Source organism: Phalacrocorax carbo, chromosome 1 (assembly GCF_963921805.1).
Source record: "Phalacrocorax carbo chromosome 1, bPhaCar2.1, whole genome shotgun sequence".
In the NCBI taxonomy this organism is placed as follows: domain Eukaryota; kingdom Metazoa; phylum Chordata; class Aves; order Suliformes; family Phalacrocoracidae; genus Phalacrocorax; species Phalacrocorax carbo.
Window position 1 is genome coordinate 183849526 of NC_087513.1, and position 25169 is coordinate 183874694.

Sequence of the window (25169 nt, forward strand, 5' to 3'; positions counted from 1 at the left end):
GTCTGCTCAAGACACTGAGTAAATGGTCTTTAAGCCACATCAATTTGTGTGCCTGCATGCTTGGCAGTACTTGAACAAGTTGGCTTAAAACTAGCTGTGAATGTGATTAGGGAGCTAATAGCAATGGCAACATGGGTAATAGTTCTGCTTTCTCAGTATTACCGTAAGGTAGTGCTAGAGATCATTTCTCTTGTTCTCCTGACTTCCAGGTCTGTTTTGTTTCTTTATCTTTACTTCCACTCTTCTACATGGGCTTTTTCTCGGACTAGAGCTCTTCCCCTGGAAGCTCGGATGGTGCTTACAGGTGTGATGTGTGGGAGGGAGGGGCTGAGCAACTTCAACCCCTTCTCTTTCACTTCTCAGTCTCACAGAAGGCATGGAAAAAAGTGTTTACAAGCTTCCTGGCTTCCCCTTTATGGAAAGAGAAAGGCATTCATAAAGAAGAATTAATACAGGAATTCCTGTGTGTTTCTTGCCACTTAAAATTAGTCTTCAGCCTGTGTGACTTTTTAAGTGAATGGGTCAAATGCAACCTAAAATGAACATGAAATTAAAAATGCTTCTTGTTAACACTGAAGTTCAGTAATGTGCATTTAGTGTTTACTTCTAGTAAGCTTAGGCAGATCTTTCTTTTGTTTATTTTGAACAGAGTTGTAAGCTTCATGTTAAGCAGCTTTGATTCCACACACATACCTGAGAACCTAGATTGTAAGCTATGTCTCATCTTAAAATTAGTTTTAAGCTTTGGCTTTATGTAATCAAATCAGTTCTGTCTGGACAGGGCATGGTAGTCCTTATGGGTGCTTTAGAGGAAAGCCATGAGCTTGTTTTCATACTTTCATGGCTTAATTGCCAAATTGTTTTTGTTTTTAAGAAATGCTTAGTGTCTTGTAATAACTGTTGGTGTCTGCCCAGTATTACACAGTGTAAGGCATTGTCTGACATTTGTTTCATGCCTAGTATAACTGTGGATAGTTTCATCCCTGTAAATAATTAACCTTTGACTTCTTAGTGAATTCCACATATTGTTGTTGCATAAAATAAGGTTGGCTGCATTAATTGCAAATTGCAAAAATTAATTCCTCTTAAGAGGCAGTGAAGTCCTGATACCTCTTCAGGTGCAAGGTATTAGTCTTACTGAGACCGGTTTAGCCATTTACTCTTGTTTGTCTTCAAGTAATTAAACACAAAGTCTGCAAGGATATCACTTTGTAGTGGTGGCTTGTTGCTGCTTATTTCATTCAGGCACGTGCCTGCCACTTTTTTGGGTGAGGATATCTTAGAAATTATCTGAAGTACCTTATCTCTGAGGAGTTGTTCAACTTCTCTGTAGCGTCCTTTTTGCTCAACAGGGTGCTATTGAACAAAATATACAATAATCTTGAGATTTCTTTTTTGATAAAAGATATGCAGGTGTTTAAAGGAGTTAAATAAATTCTTACTCATAAGATTCTAAAAACTTTTTCGTTTTATTTGATGAAATAATTATGGATTATAAGCATGCAAATAGCCAGTCTCCTAGTAGTGATTGGGGGGAGTTACCAAACTATTAAACTCAGTAATTGGGAAGGTATGATGCTGTGCTGATTAATGCCCCCCAAATGAGCTGAATAACATAGCTGAGGTAGCCATTGTAAACCACTACTGGAGTGAGTAGAGGATGTTTGAAGTCTCTGTTAAAGATCCCTTCCTTTGAAGGGAGGAGTATGGAGCTGACAGTAAAAAATGTTCCGGTGTAACTAGTAAGACTGATTTGTGGTGTGGTGGTTACTTGTGCTGCTAAGGAGGGGCAGCATAGGAAGAGTGTAGGCTGTCTGTGACACCGACTTTCAAAAGAGGTGGTGAGGATGCCTGGCCAGCTGCAGACTACTAAAATGACAGAATTGTGGAGGATAGATAATAGACTAATGGTAAGAGTTGGTAAGACTTTCATACGGGAAAAACCATGCGTCATATTTGTCAGTGATTTGAGGGAGACTGATTTGGAGAAGACTTTATCGCAAATAGATATTCCTGTTGTAATTTTTCAGAACAAGTTTGTAAGTGTCATCTTGTAAAGCTCATGAAGCAGGCTTCCATGGAATGGTGCTGGTTGGTTATTTGCTCTGGACTTTTTAAAAGCAAAGTTCCTTTATTCATACAGGAAAACTTTTCAGAGTTGAGTTCCATTGTGTTTTCTGCTGGAACTTTTTTCTTAATTGCCTGTGGTTATATTGAACAGAGCAAGTGGTGAATAGCAAGAAGAGTTCAGTTGTGCTAAACTACTCGTGGCACAAGACGTGAAGGTACTTAGTGTTTCTGGAGTAAGTTGAGTCATAGGAAGTAAAATGGTTGTAGATGAATTGTTAGGCTTGGAAATATGAATTTAATGTAGACTTAGTATGGGCTGTGAGCTGGATTGTCCCTAAGATCTGAGATTTTTAGTGATTTTTGAGGTTCTGCTAAAACAATTTCATTGTACAGTAGTTGAAAGCTGGTGAGTTGTGGGAAAAGAAAAATGCTGCTATACCGCTGCTCAAGTACCCTGGAAGTCTACATTTGCTGTTTCTGGATAGTTGCTGTTTCCCCTGGTCCTGCTCCTACCCCCAAGCCTCCTCAGGGGAAGGATGCAAGTATGGAATGACCTTGAAGGAGAAAGACCTTAATAGAAGATTCTGAAGTTCTGAACAATCTGGAGAAGTGAAGTAGGGACTTGCCTATTTTCAAGCTATCGTGCCTAGTTTTCATTTTGGTAGCTGCAGAGTAGCAGGCTCCAAACAAAAACCTCTTAACAAAGAGGTGGTTATACTGTGGAACCCTTTGCTGCAAGATGCAGTAGCTATGAAAAGTTTTAGGCACTTTGGGGTGTGTGTGGAGGGGTAGCCCTTATTTTTTTGTGTATGTGAAGATATACCCTTTGGCTCTGAGGCTTGGTGAGGCACAAAAATAACTGGAGGCTGAGAACATTCTAGTGAGAACTATATTAATGCTTGCCTTATTCTTAAGCCTCTCCCTATGCATCTAACACTTGCATGTTACCTCTAGTGGCCTGTACCAGGTGGGTCTGACCTCTCTGGCCTGACCAGGTATGATACCTGCAACTTTTTTGTCTGAATCACTGTGAAATCTTTTGTGGAATCTTGAGACTAACAAAACACTAACAAAAGTTAGTGTTTAAGGCTTGCATCAGCAATTGACTTGAATGTTAAGATATCTAAATGAAAGTATAACCTTTTTAAAGCCTGAAATTTGTGTGTGTGTTGGGTCTTGCAAAACAGTGCTGATGTTGATAGTTTCATTGGCTTAACTGCTCACAGATGCAGTTCCCCATGCTTGTGGAGCACCTGCTAGGTCTGAGTTCTTGCTAAGCAAATTACAGTTTCATCCCAGGAGATGTGGCAGATTGGTCTCTTCAGTACTTCTACACAAAGTGCAGATGAAAACTAGCTGAAAGCGTATGTTGGGGCTGTGACTTGTCTGATTTCTAGTGTTGCTGTTATGGTTTCTGCTTTGCAGGAGCATACATATGTTCATGAATGATAGAGAACTCTAGTGACTCAAATAGTGAGGAAATTACAGATCCTCAGTACTTAGAAGTTACGAGCTCTTTCTGCTGCATATTCTCTTGTTTCTGTACTTCCAAGCAAAGGATATTCTAGGGTTCAAGTTGTATTGTGTGTGAGCACAGGCAGAATTAGAATAGGTCTTAATTTAAGGCAAGCTTTTTAATAATGAGCTTCCACCTTTAACTTCCCCCTTTAAAATAGGCATAGTTTATAGGGCTGTTAAAGATGTCTTTGACAACAAACGTTGAAACAACATTCTGTTGTCACACGTGTTCTTTCTGATAAATACAATATCAGTTTTATTCTGCCAATTATTATAGAATACGAACAGCAGTGATTACAACTGTTATTGTACAGAATGCAGGTTGAAATGTTTTGTGTAGTCTGTATATTTGAACTTAAATAACTGGAAAAAGCAGTTGAAGGAAAAAATGCTGTTGCATACAGAGAATCATGTTTGTGAAAGCTTAGATATTGCTGTGACATTAGTGCTTTGATGAAATGTTACCACTATATATGATGCTGGCCACTTCTTCTATTGTACACCACCATCTGTGGTCTGACTCAGCACTGTTTTGCATTGCTGAGTCCCCAGGTCTTGGAAAGAACTATGTGGGCTGTCCATTTTGACAATGGAAGCAAGCAAGGCTGGAGCCTAGGTTGTCTTCCTCTTCTTTTTATTTCGGTTGATGAGGTTAACCACTCTTACCAGCGGGGAGGGGGGGCATGTGTATATACATACCAGTAGGGCTTGGGGAAAGGGTAGAAGAACACCTTGATACTCTGGAAGGGTTGTCCTGGGACTAGAAATCTAAAATGCTATGGGAGTGGGAAAGCAGTAATGAACTTTTTCCTTAGCCTCTGTGAGCTGAAGCCCCTTCCAGCTGATACTTTTTTCCATTCTCTCAACCATCAGTGAACTGAAATCAGTGTGGCGAGAGGGTTGCTGTTTGGGGAACCTCATGTAGAAGTCCCTGGTCTGTCTCTGAAATTTGATAGTATCATGATGTTTTCTTTTCATGTATCAGTATTGTCAAGTATCTAAATACTTGATGTTATAAGAAGCATTTCCAACAGAGATGCTGAAGTTTTATGGACCTTAATCATATATCATTCAAACAAGGTGGTGTTAGACCTTACTATCAAACTGCTGAATAACTTAGAAATTACTGTTTGTTAGCATAGGAATAGTATATACTAAGTTCTGCCTAAAAATCTGGCTAAGGTACTTAACTAATTTTATCAGCTGCTGTGCGAAACATAGATTGTCTGCTGGATGCAGATGACAGTTTTATAGATGTGCTATAAAACAAGGAAAGCTTTTTAAAAGGTCCAAGTGTTAAATGCCAATTAAGAATACTGACAGAATGCTGATGCTCCTGTATTGATTGTGCCTGGTCTTGGTCAGAAATGTGTGTTGTTAATTTGAACAGCCCCTAAATACTTGTCAGACAGCTCCCAGGAAAAGCTGCTGATCAGAATTGTAGTCAGTGATAACTTTCAGGGTTTTTTATTACTGAACTTTATCACCATTGTGGCCTGGACCGATTTCCAGCACAACTGACTTCCAGCATCCTTTCCATAGGGCTTGATGTGTCCTTCTCTCTAGGCCCTGATAGTCTACATTTAGCTCTTGGGTTCCTTCCGTACCCAGCCCCCCATATCAGTTAAAAAAATTGAAGATGTAAGCATTGAGAACATAAGACTAAAATTTTGTTGAAATGAATCCTAGGTGTTGCCAAAAACCCCAGTGTTTTGCACCAAAATCTCGGCAGCTAGAGGGATGTTGAAGCTTTGAGTGCTGAGAGGTCTGTGAGCAGGATTATATGGAAGGACAGTAAAAGGGAAGATGAATAAACAAATTATGTTCCTCTAAAAACTTGAAGCTGTTTTTATTCATCTACTTAGAAACAGTTAAATCACTTGAAATGCTTATTTTGTTGGTGGTTCTGATGGTCCAGCACGTTTCTGGCGAGGCAGCCTGTTGATGAGCAGACATGTATTAACTGAACATGGGCTGCACAGGTAGGATCTGAGAGTAGTGTTAAATTGCTGGCAGTGGTTTGGATTTAGTGTTTTGACAAGTTCTTGTCAAGAGATGGCAAAACCAACTTCCTAATTGCAGTATTGTTATTAAAGGAAATTGCACATAGAATAGTTTGGGTTGGAAGGGATCTTTAGAGGTCATCTAGTCCAACTCCCCTGCAGTGAGCAGGGACATCTTCAACTAGATCAGGTTGCTCAGAGCCCCATCCAGCCTGATCTTGAATGTTTCCAGGGATGGGGCATCTACCACCGCTCTGGGCAACCTGTGCCAGAGTAAAGTCCCCTTTGCTCGTCGTGGGACTAGTCAGTGTGTCTCATTTGGATTGAACTTCTTCACTGCAGCTCCATTAAGATGGTCTGTGACCGTAAACAACTTAAAACTATTAAAACATTTAAGTTGACCAAGGAAGCGTGGTTGCTATGCTTAACACTGCTGTTTGGTTTGATGTGATACCTGTCATCATTCTTCCAATGTGATACTACATTTTATTCAGCCTTCTCATGAAAATGGCTTATGAAATAATATCGTTTTAGTACATTCAGAGGTACTAGGGACAGGGGGTGAGGAATTAGTTGCTGCAACTGCAGTCTCTTTTTGAGTAGCCAGTTGAGATTTTTTGTTAAATGGCTTCAGAAGTGAGTGTTAATGTCTGAGGGCCATAATGAGATGTTCTTCAGCCATAAAATTGCTGCTCTGTGTATCAAACTGTCTTCAGTATGTGAAAAATATAGCTGTTGTCTCGATACAAGTGGCAAATGCTTTGCCTAGGGAGGTATAGTCTATAAAAGCATCCCTTTACTAACCTAATGCTACAAATAGTTAAACATAACTTACATGTAAGTGGCATATGCGATTGAGTAGTGATACACTGTCCTGTTTTGAGTGATGTTAGCAAATTATTCAGATCCCCGATTCTGATATTTAGTAGTAGAAGGGGGTTTTGTATAGGGTGGAAGGGGTTTTGTCTCTTTAAAAAAAAGATGGCATGATAGAAAAAACAACTTAGAATTTATGAATGGCAGCTACTTAAGTACAAGTGGCAAATGACTGTAGTACAGGATTCAAGTATCCTCTTGCTCTTCAAGGACACAACAATGTTACTAGTATTTTTTTACCTTTGCAGTTATAGTTACTACTTAGATGCTGTGCCTGTTTGACCTCTGTGTAGATGCACTTGACACTTAGCTGAAAGTGCATAAAATGTGTGGCTTAATTGTATGGTGAAGTGTCCAAGTAGATTTTATCTTTGAGTTAGTGTTGAAAAAGGGAATAAACCAGGATGAGATGTTTGCCGGAGGAGGTAATATCCTTCCAGGAACATCTGGTAGCAGAAGTTCTGGATAACATTTTAACCTTGCCAAAATCTCCCTTTGAGGATTCCAGTGTGTAAGCATTCGTGATTTGGCTTCAGTTTTAGCAGGAAATTATTGCCATAAAAATGTGATGGGGAGCCCCACATTAAGCACAACAGATAAGGCTGTTTACAAAAAACTCACCAAACCTGCCAAAAAAACCCAGCCCAGCCTATTAGCTTGAGCTTTTAATATGCCAAAGACTTAATGCAGTGGGACAGATAAAAATGAATGCATTTCAGCTATATTTGTCCTGATTAGTATGGAACTTTAGAATACATATGGAAATATAAGGTTTCTCAACTATGAAATTCCCATCTGTACTACAGAATGAGATGGTATTATATGGCATCAAACTCTGGTCTCCTGTAAACAAGGTACAGGTGGAGCATGGTGTGCTCATTCAGTTTTTGGAGAGACAAGTTTAGAAGCAGTCCATTCATGAATTTTGGATGCTTTAAAGCCCCAGGCTTGCCCATGTAACTGCATCTGAAAGCCTTTCAGTCTGTTGATGAGAGTCAAATAATGTCTTGCTGAGCAAAGTCCTTTTCTCTTAGATTGGTATACGTTTAAGCAAATGTATTGGTATAAATACATAACTTATTTACAAAGGGGTGGGGGGGTAGGTAAGTATTTGGAGGGGGTAGGGCTGGGAAGCCACTTTTTGACTGACCTGCAAGGCTTGTCCCATAGCAGTGGAATTGTTTAAAGTTGAGTTTTATACTGATTCATTTTGTTTCTGTTGTCAGCCCTTCTGTTGTCTAGTAGCTAGCAGCTGGGCAAGAAATGCTGTGGTTTGTGTCTTGTTTTGAGCTAACCTGTTCATTGACAAGTACTCTGGTTGTCTATAGGCAAGCCAAACAACTGTGAATGTTGAACTTGTGCTTTGCTCTTAGTGGAGAGCATTAACTTCTCCTTTCCATCCGTTAGCCTTTGGAAAATAAGATCTTGTTTGTCCTCCAAGAATCTCAAATTTGTCTGTAATTGTCTTAAGTTCAGGTCTTATTCTAGGCCTGAGACTGAATTCTGTAGGATAAAAATATCAGAACAAGGGTAATAGATATGATTTCCTCAAGTAGGTAATCTATTTTAAGTGCACACTTGACTCAAATAGCTTCTGTTCTATAGTTAAGCATTGCTGTATATGTGGAGTTTCACTCAATAATGCAGGGGTTGTAGACTTGCAGACATATGTTCATATGTTCTTTTACTTTCTTAGGCATACCTGAATAAATTTAGAAACCATACTTAGGGCATTGTTGGTATTTTCTTATGATTCTTTAAAAATTTTACTAAGCATCTTATGTTAAGAAAGAAAAAATAGATGAATGGGAGAGCTTTGGAGTCTACTCTAAGGAAAGGTCAAGTTTTGCTGCAACCTGGGTTATTTCAGATAAAGATGTGGAAACTAGTTCTCTGATTAAAATTCTCAAAGCTTTTTTGTTGCTGCTGTTTAAATGTTAATTGCCATAGTATAACTACTTGCCACTGATGGGAGCTGCCTGGCCATCCTGCCAGAAGTCAGCCAGGCAGAGCAACCTGATCTAATATCAAGGTTAGCTCTCCTTTGTTTTGAGGGGTGATTTAGGTAACCTCCAAAGGTTCCTGCTGACCTAAATTATTCTATGATTTAGTCTCCACTTAATCATGGTTAACTGCAAGTATCTTGAGTTTCAGGCAACAAAGACTTAAAAACTGTCTGCAGTTAAGCCCTTTCCCACAGACTGGAGGAGGCAACTTGTGTTGGCACCTTAGCCAACTTCCCAGAAGTGAGCATAGGCGTGTTTCTGTGTTGCTTGTACCCTGGGAAGCAATGTGATCGTGTATTATGACTGCAAAGGAGTTACTACGCTCCACATTAATTCAACATAGATTTTACCTCTCTCCTGGAAGATTGATGATGTGGGAGTGATCTATGAGAGGCAGTTAAAAGTACTCAAGCACATAACTGAAATGACTTAGTTTCTTCTGAGCATAGCTGCCTAAATTACAGCAGGACAATACACCTTATTAACTGAAAATGGTGCCAAGTTAAGCCTGGCTTGTGATCCCCCACACCCCCAAGTTAAGAAGCTTAAATGACCTTAAATCCTTTTCATGCTTACCTGAAACAAGCATTCTTTAACTGGCTTAAGTAAATTTGTTTTAAAGTGATCAACTGTAGTGATCAGTAATCGATTTAAATTACGAAGACCTCACTGACTTATTAACGTCACATAATATCTTTAAAAAGAAAAGGGACCTGGGTTCACATGTTACTTTTTTCCCTTGTGTTCCCACAGTTGAACTGCATTGTTTGCCAGTTTATCTAGTAATTAGGTAAATGGTATGCTAAATAAATCTAAAAGTAGCCCTTAACTGTACTATTCCAGCTAGAAACTAGATTTTTTTTCTAATACCCAGGTAAATTCTCCCTCCCTGGATATCCATATATAGATTTTTGAGGTTACAGTAGGTCGATTCTACTTCATGGTTTCTCTCTTCCTCCCAAAAGTCTACATGGGCAACAAAAGTCTTCTGTCTGAGGTTTCTTACTTTGGGAGGTCACTAGGCCAGGATGCTGAAAGGAGTGTCTGGCCTCTTTAAGACTAACTCTTCTCAAAAGTTCTGTTGACTCAAGATTTCTAACTTGGCTCTCTAATTTAAGAATTTCTGAATTGAACTAGCCATTCCTACTTGTGTTTCCTATTTCTGTTGAAAAGGGATTAATGACTTTTTTTATAAAAAGGAGACCATGAGGAAGAGCATTGACTGCATGTAAATGAAGGCAGATAGTGTTCTGAATGCTGAAAAAAGGCGAAGTAATATGAATAGTCATATCCAGCTAGAGCTCGTTAGTGATCTGGTTACCATACCTTACTGAAAGAACTATTGCATTTGTAATAGTATGTTAAGGTACTCTGTTTTAAAATGCATTTCAGTGATTGTATTCCACCTTTTTTCCAGAAATGTTACGAACAAAAACAGTACAAAAATGGACTCAAGTTCTGCAAGATGATACTCTCTAACCCGAAATTTGCTGAACATGGAGGTAACTGCAGACTCAAAAGATGTTTTTTTTCTTCCTGTTGTGAGCTGAAGTGTATAATCAGTCTATTCCATACTGTTGGGAAAGAAAGGAGCATGTTGCTGAGTGTGATTCTGTCCTTATGGCTGAATAATTACTCTGGATTTCGGTCTTTGTGCATGCAGACAAAGATCCCAGCATAGCTCAAACACCCCTGTGTGGTGGGATGATGAAAATCAAAATATATAGTGGAAGCACACTTCAGTGAAGCTTCCAAGTAAGTTGCCTTTCTAGGTTTCTAGGTAAGAATGCTAGTGCGGGGTTTTTCTTACATTCCTATTTAATAGCAAGCCCAGCCTTCTTTTTGACTATTACATGAAGGTATTCTACCAATGAATTAAAAATATTCCTTTTTTGTCAAGTTCATACTCTTAAATTTTCTGTACTGCATATCAAATTGCTACTTATAAGGAGTAAAGTTAATACTGTTGCTGCTAAGACTTGAAGCTAAAGACAGAATCTGGAGATCCTGTTTGATAAATATTGCAGGAAAAGGGAGAGCAAAATGTTGCTTCTATTTACATCTGTCAGAACTTAATCCCCAATAATATACTGTAGTCCTACTGTATTACAGGGTTTCTGTTGCATGGTTCAGCCAATCTTTTCCTGATACAGTGAATTTTTCTTCTTTGCCTTTGAGACAGCCTATCACTGAATGTGCACATACTGTGTCAGTAAAATTATTTTCCTATTTGACACTGTCAAATCCTGGCAAAATGTTCAACTAATCCTTTTCATGCTTCCATCAGGGTCTGCTGTTTCTTCCTTGTCTTCATTACTTCCCTAGAGATAAAAGTACAGTTTCCTTGTTGCTTCAAAGCTGGAGTGGCTTGTCCAGCTCTGACCCAATGCGAATGTCTCTACTAGCACTTGTGATTTTTATAACATCTCAGTATACATCTCTTTTTTGCTCTTGCTGCCTCTTAAACTTTTCCAGGACAACTAGCTGCCTTGGCAGTCCACATACTACTTGGGCTCTGAGCCATTAATGGCTTTGAAGCTTGGGAACGAAGTCTGGAATGAACAGCTGAGGCAGAACTAAGCCAATGAAATGATCTGATGGGAAGCTGCACTGTTGTCACACTTAGCTTCAGAGACAAGGAATTTGAAAAACTTAGTGAGAAGGTGGCAAACAGATGGATTGCTGTGGCTGGACAGTTATGTCCCTGGTGCGGGAAGGTAGGAGTAGCTTGTCCTCCTTCCCACAGTAGGGATGTTCTTTTTTCAAGCTTCCTGATATTATTAGGAAGGTATCATTCTAGCTTTCTCTGATCTTACAAAGACAAGTGAACGTAGGACGAGTTAAAACCAAAACAAAAACCTTGGCTCATTTTGGGTCATCCCTCACTTTAGGGGTACTTCTACAGAAAATGGTGTTAAATCTTATCAATGAAACTTCAAACTGCTGTTATGGCTGACCTTGAGATGATGGGGTGTTGCCATTAATACTGGGGAAAAAAGTTACAACTGAAAGAAGACCAGAGTACTGTGATGAAAATGTGACTAATTTTCTGGCAGGAGCTGAAACCAAGTGGTCTCTTATTTAGCAAAATACCCTGAAATACGGATCTGGAACAGGTTTCAGGCATAGTGCAGGCATTACATGTAACTTGTTTCCCAAAGTGTTGTTACTTGAAGGATAGGGGAAGAGGAAGAACAATAGTCACAGCAATGTAGTATTTGGAATTTTGTGCCCCTCAGTATGTTTACTAAAATGCTACTACTTCTAGGAGGTCTTTTATCCCCAAAATACTGTAGCAGGAAAGATGCTCCTCTTAGTGCTTCGTAAGCAACCTGTAACAGTGGAGCTGACTGAAAGAGATGTGTTTCTTATGGTATGACACAACCTAATTAATTTTTTTCTTGTTCTGCCCACCTGGAGCTTTAACACACATTGAGAAGCTCTGTAAAATTGCTTTAGCTTATTGTTAACTCCCTTACAGCTAGTTAAATGTATCTTTTAATTAATAAAAGATGTTTTGTTTGTGTTGTTTCTATTCATCACATCTGTATAATGCTCTGCAGTGATCTTTTAAAGATCAATTTCAAGAACGGAAATGCTTCAACACAAGAGTCTTCAGCTGGGCTAGGCTGCTATCATGATCTAAATTTATCATTTAATGGGGAACTTTACTATGTAACAACTTCAAAGGATATCTGTGCTGTGAAACGGGCATATGGGAAGTCAGAAACATAAGTATATGGTATGTCTTACAGAGACACTTGCGATGAAAGGACTGACCTTGAACTGCTTAGGGAAGAAGGAAGAAGCATATGAATTTGTTCGTAAAGGACTTCGTAACGACGTAAAGAGTCATGTCTGTATCCTTTGTAATACAAAACCTGATCTTTTTGCTCTGAGTTCACTTCTGCGTGTATGATTCTGTTGCTACCTCAGTACATACTTTTGAAGTACATGATGTGGTCTGTATAATGAAAATCTAAAATAAGATGCGTGCAATGAGGAGTAATTGGTAATCGAATACTTGAAATAAGGTTCTGTTTTCCTTTCTACAATTTTGCAGAAAATGCTTTTTACATTGATCTCTTAGGAAAAGACCATCTGTGATGTTTACTTTTTGCAGAGAAATGTAAAACTTGGCCCTTTCTAAAGTTTCTTCTCTTCAAAAGGTATAAGAAATTCAGTCTAGAGGTGCTTTAAAACTTATTGGCAAAATACATCTTTTTCAGATCGTGGTTTAGGCCTACTGGCTTGGTGAATAGTACTGTCCTAAGCTTGTCTTCCAGAAGTTTATATCTGTAAAACACTTAACAGCTACCCAAGATCTCTGGGAGTAGCTGTCCTCTGTTTAAGTCATAGGCTGCTTCAGATTTGCGCAGAATGCCTTAGTTGTTCTGTGTGCATTTGAGTTGCATGTTAAGGGGCAAATTTCCATTAAATATTAAGTTTAACATGAAAAAAAATTTTCCTTTATTGTCACAGGAAATGCTTTTTGATGGCCGTCTAGTTAGCAAAGTAATGTCTGTCCACACCATTGCTATATTAAACATCCAGGGAGCTTGAGGCTGGGAAAACCTCCATACACTTTGAGGTTATCAGAGTTACTAGAGGTATACCATAGAGCAATCAAGATAACTTGTACCTTCTTGATCTTAAAGGATGAACACCTGGGGAATACAAAAGCAACTTTAATCTGTGTAAGAAGTCTTGCACCTTAAATCAGGGAGCAAAAGAATCTGGGTGAATTTTGGGGGATCCTGATTACTAAACAAAATTCCATAGTGGGATTTATGAGCATCATTAATTCTTGTCTGCAGTTCATGCTGACTCTTAACTGTCTTAGACTTCCCTACAAATGCTGGAGGGATCTGCTTTTTCAGATCTATCTTGGGGGTGGGGGGTCAAAGGGACCCTCTTCCTGGAAAAGCTTTAAAAAAAAAAAATATTATAGTGAGTTTTAGTGGATTTTTTCATTATTTTACTGCTTTGTTAAACTTCCCTTTTGTGAAGGCTACAAGGATTTTTGTCTTCTCAATTCAGAGAAAGTGTAAACTCATCTGAATCCTATTAGGCGCAAATGTTCGGTTTTTTTAAGCTGCATCCCTGGAACTAGCTCTGGCTAAGTAAGGAGTTCCAACTTTTTGCATTCGAGTGTATTATTACAGTTCTACAGAGAATCCCCTACAGTAATCTATGCAGAATTAACTTCTCTAATGAGCACAAGCTAGCTAGTACTGAATTAATTCCAAACTAGGCATCAGGCTTGTCACAATACTTTCGGTTGTCGTCTCTTCTAAGAAGCAGCAAACCTCTTTGACCATTTCCACACTTCAAGAGCACCTGATGTGCTATCATAATGTCACTACCCAAATATCTGAAACTTTCCTAATGGTGGGGCTCCAGTACTTGGGGAGAGTCAAGACTAGGAGAGTATATATTCCAGCCCATGAGAAACTCAGATCTGAGGCTGAGTCTTAATAAAGGCGGCTCCTACATCCTTTGCAGCAGCTTGTGACTAGCCATGAAGTTCTGATGAAAGCTTGCAGGCATGTTGGTCCTCAGTGCTACTTAAGCAGAGGTTATCTAAAATAATGTTTACATTTCCTGTTTTATGTGAGCTTAATGCCTGTCACTTGCTTTAAAGGGAGAGGCAGGGGGTAGCCACTAAAGTCACCTTGTTCCAGTAGCTGGTTTGAGGAGGTACAATACATCTGTAGTGGTGTTTTCTTGCGAAAGCATTTGAAGGTGTTTTTGGTGTATTTTGTCATCTGTGCTTTTTAGAAAGCCTGTATTTTAAACACCTTCCACTTCAGTGTGCTGACTTGGTCAAGGGTGAGTAGAAGACTTTAATTCTTCTGCAGTGCCCCACATAGATATTTGGGGGAAAATTCCTGTTGTAAAGTCATTTAGAAATCCAGAAATTTTTCTGGTCAAACTACAAACAAATTCTGACCCGTTTTTGTATATAACTTGAGTAATGATCTGGTCAGAGATCTCCACTGATTTCAAGAATAGATGTTTCAGATAGTGGCATGTTATACCCAAGTCACTGTAGGGACACATGCGAGACTGCCTAGAGCTGTCTACTGTAATAAATTGGTGGCACTGTGCTTTATTGGCTTGTATCAGCTGGTAAAATATCTTATGCTTAGTTTTGACTACATGCTTATTCCTGAATGGGTTTATGCTTTTCGTGATTGCTTGGTGAAGAATGATATATGAAAGATTAAGCCAGATTTACCAATTGAATCCAGGGATGGTAATGATCCCTGATAAATTACTCAAAGCATCATCTTAGTCTAAGTATACTGTTAAAGTGCACATAAATTCTTCTGGACTGAATTGTCTTGCTCTAGGCAAGAAACTAAAATATCACTAGTTCTGAGGCAGGTATATGAAAATGTTACACTTAACTGTGATCCGTGTCCTGAATACTTGAATTCAAATAGGCAAGGCAGGATTTACAGAAAGAAATAACAGTATTAGACCAACTGCTGTAACTATCCAAAATCATCTCATCCCCCTTTCCCATTTAGTCTTAAATCATCATGGCATCAATAGCAGCTCTCCTAGCAGCCTCAAAGATGCATATAGAGTGTTTTTGTGCTTCAGCTGGCCGAAATGAATTTGGCATTTCTGTAGAAATGCAAAACAAGGTCTCTTGCTTGTGTATTAGAAACTTCCTTCAGACTACTAGTTCTCACAAGTCTTTTGTCTGGGGTCTTATATCTTTTTTCCCTGATATTTACAAACCTGCTTTGTATCTTCATATCTTGAGCTTATTTTCTAAGAAAGGGGGAACTTATAATTCTGTTTCTTCCATTTGACCAGGTTAACCCGTTGAATTTTTATGTGCTTTCTCAACTTTTTGAGACAAAGTTTAGAAATTATTGTATATTTGGAGGGAACAGTTCCTTCTGTTTCAATACAGTAGCAGCAGAACTCAAATATTTTGGTTATTAGCACTATGAGTTATTTGAGCTTTCTTAATTGAAAGTGGGTGAAGGATGCACATCTCTCCCCAAGATTTACTGCGTTCTGCTTTAAGAGCATGTGGGGGAGCTTCTTGAGATAACTTTTGAGCCATTTGGAAACGTAAGTATGTTCAGATTTACTACTGTGGAAGATGCTGCCTCAATGAGCTATTAGTAACCCGGAGCAGCAAAAGGTCAATCATGTCCAGTAACTTCCTTTTAATACAACTTTTGGAGACTGATGTAAACACACACAGTGTAATGGACTGCTATGGCGTATGTTGGCTTCATGCTTTGAATTCAGAATCTTTCCAGGATAAAAAAGGATGCTTGTGAGAGAAAAGTCTATTGAAATGACACACTACTGACAGAAATCTGAGATGCTGAGAATGTGACAAAGACTTCTGACGCACAGAAATCCTAAAATTTCCTTCTGTCAGTGAATAATATGTAGTTCTGCTTTTCTCCAGATTTTACAGTAAGGGCTATTAATTGAGGTTACAGATAAGCAAGTGAGGAAAAGTAAAATGTGTTGTATTGTTAGAATGAGACGCTTATAGGAGTAAGAATTCCTACTGTAATTATAGTATATGTTTTAAACAATACATTTCTAGGAATAACTCTTCTGGGCCTTATGGAGTTTGGATCATTTAGTTTGTATAACAATGTTTCAGGAGGGGTATGAATGGGATGTAACAAGACTTTTAGATGAGACTGCTTGCTTGGAAGCATTTGGTATTATAAAATGTATCGGTAAAGTCTGGCTGCAGTAATCAAACTTAATTTATAAGGGTGCTGATCTTCAAGAAAGATGCCAAGTTGTTTGGTCTGTAACACAAATACACTGCAGTTACTTTGTGAAAATTGTGAATGTGTTTTCCTTAACATGCATTAGGTTGGCATGTCTATGGTCTTTTGCAACGTTCTGATAAGAAATATGATGAAGCCATCAAGTGTTACCGGAATGCACTCAAACTAGATAAAGATAATCTACAGATCTTGAGAGATCTCTCGCTGTTGCAAATCCAGATGAGGGATTTAGAAGGATATAGAGTAAGTATTCTCTTTGGATTCCCATTTATTGCTGTTAGCATTATCATGTTATTCTGTTCCATTATTAAGTCTTTTATTGGTAGTAATTCTGTTGCTACTTGTTTTTGCTGTTTCAAAAGTGTTCTAAGCTCTTGTTTAGGAAAGCATGAAAATATTGCAGCAGAGCTTTATACAGTCTTGAGAACAGAACTACAAGTACAGTTATTCTGAACAATTTGACTTGTGGATCACCTTGTAAAACACTGGTTCTCAACTCATTTTTCACTAAAACAATGAAAAGAATAAGACAAAGCTTAGCAAGTAGGGGTACTTCGCTATCATGAAGTACTGCAAGTGGTGTTTGGGTGCCTACACTGAGGTGTTTTTTGAGAAATATGCTACCATGTTTCTTCTGAGTATGTGGGAAACTTGTTCCGTGATGATTGGTTTCTTGAATCCCAATGCTGACTTTGATAAATAGAACCTTAAAGCTTATCTAAGAACAGGGTTAGTTGTTTCAAAATGGCTGAACTAGTTTGGCTGTGAAAGGGAAAAGTTCTGCTCCTCTTCAAGCCTCTACTTCAGGTGAAGTAGAGGAATGGATTGTGGGCTTTGGCATTAGTTGGTATCTTTCACTGAGGATGTTGAATTTCCTGATGCAAGAAAAGGGAATAACTGACTTAAGGGTATGGTTTGACTCAGGAAGGGCGTCTGAGAAGTACTGCAGCAGAAGTGTGAGGACCTTGTGCCTGGGCACAAAGAGAGTGGGACTGCTCTTTCAGCAGCCCTGAGCTTATGCTTTCTAATGGAAACCTCTCCTAGATTTCAGAGCTTTGTCATTGGAAGTGATTTAGGCCCTTAAGAGGTACTTTTGAAAATGATGCCTTGTGCTCAACAAATTTATGCTTTGCACCATGGCTCCTATATTTAGAATGTAGCTCCCAGATTTATGAGACAGAAACTTGCTGCTTTTCCCCATGCTGTTAGGATTTTGAAAATTGCCTAGGGCTTTTAAAAGTTCTGTTAAAATATTAGCTGTGCTGGTGGTAAATCATGATAAAGGTGTAGTAACTCTTTTTTAACATCTATTATTTTTTAATTGGTTTACTTTTACTGAAGGAGACAAGGTACCAGCTACTTCAGCTGCGCCCCACACAACGGGCTTCCTGGATTGGATATGCCATTGCATACCACTTACTAAAAGATTATGATATGGCCTTAAAACTGCTTGAAGAATTTAGGAAAACACAACAGGTAAGACTTCCTATTCTGGAAAGATTATACTTTTTGTATGAGAGACAGAATCTGAGGAATTACTACTTCTTAATTAGGAAGACCTAATTAGGAACCAGTTAAGAATTAGGAAGAAATGTGTTAGTTATGGAGTTTTCTGCTTTGAGCATAAAGACTTCCAGGACCTTAGCAGCTGATGCAAGCTTTACAGGAATACTTCTTCCCCTTGCACTAGGCTGTTGAGGATATAAGGGTAGACTGTGGAGTAACTGAGTAACTTAATGTTTGAGGCTTGTAGCTAAAGAAAACCTGTGATGAACCTGTCCTGTTACAGTAGGTAAAATGTCAGAAAGTACTGCTTACTGCTCAGTGTGCTTGTTTGCCCTCTCTCCTGTCATAGCCTGGATGCCATTACATCTCTACAAAGAATGTGAAAAGAAACTTTTGCTTTGTATGCATCTGTATATTATGCACTTAAAATCAGTGCTTGTTGTCAAAGTAACATGAAAACATAGCTGAAAACTTTTTGTTTGAGAAACTGGGTATTACTGAAATTTGTTGGGGTAAACTAAGTGGTACAATGCTAAAAATCACTGAGCATAACCTTTTTTTTGAGAGAGACCATTCACTTGTTCTGTTATTGGTATTACAGAACTATGAAGTCTGAATTACAGAACAGAGTGTATGTGTTGATTTTTCTGTAACATAGAAAGAAAAATCTTGTTTACAGATACTTCCAGTACACTTCCCAAACTGAATGCATCAAGTGCAGATACTAAGATGTTACCTGACCTGTAAATTGTGATTTCTCGTATTAAACAAAAATCTTGCATCCTTTGAGATAACTGCATTTGAGAATTTTTACAGCCAGAATGAGACTAACTGTAAGCAAGGAAATTAATAATTGCTAGGAGGGACCTCTGTTTGTCTCCATCATGTATCGTGGTCAAAGGATGTTGCAAGCCAGGTATATATAGCTTGACATTTCAAAAGAGCTGTAACTTCAATGTTGAATAAAAACTCAAAACAGTAAGCTTGAATGAAAAGTGGGTTTTTACGAGCATTTAACAGCCAAAAAGTCATAGTTCTCAAATGAGTCAGCAGAGCCTAATCTGAGCTCAGTGTCAAAATGACTGCTTGAATTAGAAAGAATATATAATAGATGGAAAAACTGCAAATGAAATGTAAGAAATTGAGGTTCTTTGAAGGACTAAGTGGGCTTAATGGTGGTTTTGGCCCCTTGGGGAGAATGGAAGTGAAGCTGTTAATGTTGCCTTTTAGAAAAGGTTGTGTGTAAATATGTTTGTTTGAGGGCAGTCGTGATTATAGACTCTTCAGTCTAGTGACTAAGCCAGATTTAAGTACCATCTGCCATAGATGAACATATTAAATCAGTTATCTGTGCAAGTTACCACAATCTTAATTCTCACTCTAAACCAAAGAAATCCTGAGAAGCTCTCAAGCTCTGATGCCATTTTTAGTGAAATTGGAAATATGTGGGAAACTTCCATAAATAGGAGAATGGTTTGTACTTGAACAATGAGCTGTATAACTGTTTTTATTAGCATAATATCAGTCACAGGCAAATGGTGGAAAAGCTGGTTAAGCATTAAATGACAGAAATATGCTACAAGTGTTGGACAACATGCATTTATAGAAAATTAGTTGTCAAGCCTTTTCTCTTTTTTGAGATTGGTGGAAATAGCTAAGTGGTATGTTGTGGTTTTCTCCCACAAAACACTAAAAGTAAGGATGATGACCACATTAATTTAATCTGTTTTGCAAATAGTCTTGTGCTTTGTTCTGCTAGCTCCCTGAGGCATGCGTGCCCATATAGAGCCCCAGCCACTGGAAGAGAGAATCAATGTGTTGGGTCCAGAACAGTCAGGAGTGCCCAAACTCACAGCTCAATTTTGCTATACTTTGGCTCTTCCACAGTAGTCCCCAAATGTACTGTTTGTGCGGTCTCTGGATGTGTAAGTCCCGCACTTAAAATAGTTGAATTCAGGATACTCCATTGATCTTTGAGAAGATACGCTTTTTGCTTAGTTTGCTTTCCAAATCTACCCTCTTGCCCTGTACTTTGTGTGCCCTCCAACTCAGTAGATGAACTTTTGTGACTGATAGAATATTGCATGTGGCTGTGATAAAAGGGGGATGTTCGAGGTTTGAAAGGAGGGGTTGAAAGACTGAAGGGTTTCCAAATCACTAGTGAATAGGAATCTTCAACAAACTGATGTTTTCAAGGACTTTAATGGCAATCTTTATTAGGCTTGGTACTGTTTACCATTATTCTTAATTAATAAAGAACTACATGTAACATGTTACATAAAATGCAGCTGTCATAATAATTGGTAAATAACGGTGATGTCGGGTGATCATTTACGTGGATTACTCAGGCAGTTCGTCCATTCAGATGTGAATTAACACAGCCAAAACTAAGCAGTGAAACTAAGAAAAAGATAAAGAACTGTCATTTTAGTGATTGTAGGTGAGTATCTGAGGGTGCAATATTACAAAATAATGGAGCTAATCTAGCTGCAAGCAGTTGCCAAAACCAGCAGTCTGACTTTTTCCTGTGTGCTCCCACTGCTTCCTTGTGCAGCACTGGTTGACTTGTGGAGGGCTGGTTCAGGAAGCCAAAGTGACAGAAAAATAATCGCTCTTTTGAAGGATTTGATTGGCTGAACTGAACAACTGCGAGGTGAGAGGAGGAAGAGGAATAATAGAGGGAAGTGAGCTGCCTTTGTTGATCCAGGCTGCAGTTAATTGACTTAGTTTATTGTAAAATTGTCCCTCAGGGCGGACTTGTAGGTGAAAAGCAAAAAACACCCTTATTTCTCAGGAGAAGCAGGGATTTCCTCTATAGGGCACTGATAATTGAGAGATCAAGACTTGCTGATGACCCTATTTTTAAAAAGTTAGAAAATTAAAAGAACGATATGGAAAGGTAGGAGGACTAGAGAAAATGCTGTCTAGTTAAGGATAGATATTTTCTTTGTTTACTGTAGCAGAAAAAACCCTAGGTGATTCTATACAGTTTAGGTACTGGTTTTGGGAAGAAAGATAGCTAGGAAAATTGCTTAGTGGGGAAAAAATAAAGGAACAAGTAGTGGCAGGAAGTTGAGTAACAAATTCAAATGATAAATCACCTTTTATTACTGACAGTTTTATTCTAATGGCTAAGTTACATTGGAAATGGTGAACTTTCTCTCTCTTAGTGTATCCAGATCAGCATTGCTGTCATCTGAAAGCTGTAAATTAACCAGATACACAATATTTCAGTCAAAAACAGGTTATGAGGATGAATGCAGACATCATTGCAGGAAGTATAACAGCCTGTGCTGTCCAAGTTAAATCAAATGATTTAAGAGTTGCTTCAGAATTTAAATTTTGGGAGCCAAGGTGTAAAACAACTATGCAATTTGTTTTACTGTTGTATGTCCCACTTTTCCTTTCTTCTTTTCCAGAACAAAATTTTTATTCTTAATTTTTATTTTATTCCTAATTTCTGCATCAGGCCCACAATTACAGATATGGACAGAAAACCTCTGGAGTTTTGGGGGTCTGCTCTTAGGTATGTTTTGGCTGCATCTTGTCACATTCTTTCAGTGACAGTTACGTTAGGGCATCTGCAGTTGTAAAATTGATTCTTTTTTTGGTCCAGGAGAGGAAGAAATTTATTCTGAAACAGCAGAATTGAGTTTAAGAGAAAATTGGATGTCTCATGTGCAAGAATCAAAACTCTTCTCGGGGAGGGAGGAGTAAAGATATATTGTGCAGCAATAACAATGGTGTGGAAAAAATTTCTTGTAGTCTATATTATTCGTGAAACAATCTGATTATTCAGATTAAGTATGGGGGTTATAAGCTGCTTGCCTTCTGACTAATTGAATGTTAAAATCATCACTAACCTGATGAGATTTTGAAATCTCTTTAAAAATGAACTTTTCTTAAAACTACTTTGAAAAATGGCCTTTAAAATGGAGCACAGTAAGTGCAGTATCTTTCTGGTGGATTTGCCCTATGTGTAAGAGGGCGTTGTTTTGATTTTTTTGACTTCTCATAATTTCTTTTGTTCGTCCTGCCAAGTCAGAAGAGCTACAAGAATGTTAATTGATGTTTCTTCTGTATATTTTTAAGGGTTTTGGGGGGTAACATATATTTTGAAGGCCTAAAACCAATTCATGATGTACCAAAAAGCTGTGCTACTTGTGGAACTTAGATTTGTGTATTGTATTGGAGGGGAGGATGTTTTTATGGGGGAAGTGACGGAGGAAGAACTAAATTGGTGCTCTGCAGTTTCAGTTCTGTGGTATTGCAGTAAGGATGAGCAGGAAGACATGCTTAAAAGCTTTAACCCCTGTTGTATGTGTCAATTCTGTGAAGTGGTTAAAAATGCTTCCCATGTATCGGTAGTTTTTAGGACTTTCAATTTTAATATGGATAAAAATTGAGCAAATGTGGCAACAAAAATGGAGCTGCAGGTAGAGGAAATATACTTTAAGAAATGGGTAGGATTTCATGTTACCTGCTGACTCTAGTATTTGCAAGGTCTAGTCTTGTTCTGTTAACCATCATCTGCTATATGTTAGCAGTTACTAAAAAATCCTTGAATGCTGTTATTTTGAGCCCCAAAACTGATGTTCATTGTCCAATATACTTTTTTGCAATATCTTACTTAGTTATGCTGCCTTTCAGAACACTTCTGTCTAAAAGGAAATCTCCCTTCTAAAAATTCACAGTACTATAAAAGCTGCCTCTAAAAATTCAAAGAGCATGTAAACAGAAATTCTAAATCTCATAAAATTGATCTGTCCTTAGGGAAGGGCTGGAAGTAGTGGTTTAGGAAAAGCTTCTCTTAATGAATGTTAATTTCAATCAGTTTAATGTTTTGGGATGATTTTGTTTTTTATTAAATTACTTAGCTCTTTAAAGAATACAGAGGAAAAGCTTTACTCAGGGAACAGAAAAATAATAGTAAACCATTTGGTGACCAATTTGACTTCCAAGTGTTGCTCAGGAAGAAACAAAGTATGTAGTGTCATGGGAAAGAAATTAACATTTATCAAGCTCAGCTGCTTCTTATCCATTTTTATTTAAAAAATGTTGACTGTAACTGTCTCTAGAACTTATATTGAGGCAGTGTATTTCACATAGTAAACTGTTGTATAGATCTGCTGGGCATTGTCTGCAGACTTCTGCATTTGGTCTCTGAAATCCTTGCAATTTACTTGTAATTGAAGTAGCTTCTGTGTATATTCTGTGAAGAGCATTTAGTATGAAATAATTATAACTCTGGCAAGACTTTTCATTGCCTAAACATACTTTAGGGAGTTATCCCTAGAAAGAAATACTTTTGAATATCATCCTGTTTCAGTGGCTGATACATCACTGGGAGGTGGATGACTCACTGGTTTTACTATAGCTTGTAGACAGTCCTAAGTATGCAACTGGCAGCAGACCTCAAACAATTATCTGTTGCTTGAAAACACTTTTTGCATGCTTCTGCACTGTACTTTTGGGGGGATTGAAGTGTAGTACAGAGAACGCTTGGTTAGAGAGAAGTAGTATAAGTTTGTCTGAAAAAATCTAATTGTCAAGCCATGGCCAGTATTTGGGTGGTTCATTGCGATTGGAAGTAGTTTGATCCAGAATTCTTGGTATGCTGAAAACAAGTATTGTGATAACCCAGCAGTCTGCTACAGAACTTAGATCAAAATTGTTGTGGATTGTACATGAGTCCTTCAGAAGGAAAAGATTACCAAGGTCTTTGCAAATTTTATTGACTTATATGAGAGAAGGCAAGGATTCTGTTTTTAATTAGCTCGCCACAGTGATAGAGAAAAGAGAAATCCAGGAATTCTTTTAAATTGTTATCTAACAAAGGATATCCTGAATTAATCTGTTTGTGAAAAATGGGAGTTTTATATTTTGAATGTTTGGATGGGTATATAAGTAAACCTGATATATTTTGTAGCCTGAATCTTGTGTTCTGTAATATTGCATACAGTTGAAGTACAGGTAAATGTTAACTAACCTATTGCTTTTTCCCCCCAGATTCCTCCTAATAAAATAGATTATGAATATAGTGAACTGATTTTATATCAAAATCAAGTGATGAGAGAGGCAGATCTATTTCAGGAGTCTTTAGAACATATAGAGACATACGAAAAGCAAATATGTGATAAATTAATAGTAGAAGAAATCAAAGGTAAGTCATTCTTCTTCCCTCAGCCAATTTGTTCTAAACTTTTGCTACTGGCTTTCAGATATGATACAGCAGTAAAAGAAAAAAATGTGACATCTTCAATTAATTTGGAACAATTACTATAGGGAAACTGGTAACACCAGATACACAATTTTGTGCTCAAGTAATGTGCCTTATGGAAGTGAATAGTGGATGCAGGTAGCTTCAACTTGGGTTGACACAGGAACAGAGATCTCAGTATTATATTGGTGCATACTAGAGTAGCTTTCTGTAAATCAGAACTGGTATAACCGAGTTTTAATCTCATGAAGAAGAATCTCATGAATAATGCTCTTTGTAGTGCAAACACTGAGTATTTTTGTTACTGAAGTATCAGATTCTTGTGTCCTCCTTAGGCTTTCTGATGCACTTGTATTGTCCTACTTAAGTGTGTACTGAAGTTGACTTTTGATTTAAAATAACAGTTTTTTGTGGAACTGAAGTACTAATACTGACTTCTGAATATGTGCAATTGTATTGTGTAATAGCACATATTCTTCAGCTGCTCCTTGCTTGCACAGTTGTGGTGGGTTGACCTTGGCCAGCAGGTAAACCCCACACAGCTGCTCACATTCCCCAGCCTCCTGTGTCAGGATAGGAGAGGGAATAGGAAGAGCAAAAGTAAGGAAACTCATGTGTTGAGATAAAGATAGCTTAAGTGAAGGAAAAAGGAAGAAAAAAAAACACAGCCCAGATCCAAGTGAAGCAAAACCCGTCACTCACCACCTGCCCAAACGCTCCTTCCCCTCAATTTGTATTACTAGTCATAACATTATATAGCATGAATTATGTCTTTGGCCAATTTGGGTCAGCTGCCCAGGTTGTGTCCGCTCCCAACTTACTGTTCACCCTGGTGTGCTTGCTGGGTGCCAAGGTGCGGGTGAAAAGAGAAAGCCATGATGCTCTACGAGTACCGCTTAGCAGTAGCAAAAACATTGGTGTGTTATCAATCTTCAGTCACAAACCCTGGAGCGCAGCACTGTACGGACTGCTGTGAAGAAAACTAATTCCATGCAAGCTAGACCTGATAGAAAAATTTACTTAGTAGCAAACCAGTGTGATCTAACTGGCTAAAAACTGGTTAGTTGGTATAAAAACCACAGATGTAGTTAAGTAAACAGCCTGTTAAGAAGTGATGTAGTCATGTGTTGGAGTCCTGGAAGGAAGAGCTGCTTGTTTCTCTGATAATCCTAATAGCTATTTTAAA

General features: G+C 38.2%; 1 protein-coding gene across 4 annotated transcripts in view; it reads left to right on the top strand.

The window, feature by feature from the left end:
- The window catches only part of NAA16 (N-alpha-acetyltransferase 16, NatA auxiliary subunit), a 75224-nt gene that overhangs the window by 2796 nt on the left and 47259 nt on the right, over positions 1–25169 (top strand). For all 4 annotated transcript variants that reach the window (XR_010371126.1, XR_010371125.1, XM_064440787.1 and 1 more), the window contains exons 2-6: positions 9891–9975; positions 12229–12333; positions 16343–16500; positions 17599–17733; positions 23773–23926. Coding sequence is in view for 2 of the 4 variants with exons in the window: in XM_064440787.1 (XP_064296857.1) it covers positions 9891–9975; positions 12229–12333; positions 16343–16500; positions 17599–17733; positions 23773–23926 (637 nt within the window). In the remaining 2 variants the exon portion in view is untranslated. The remainder of the gene's footprint in view (positions 1–9890; positions 9976–12228; positions 12334–16342; positions 16501–17598; positions 17734–23772; positions 23927–25169) is intronic.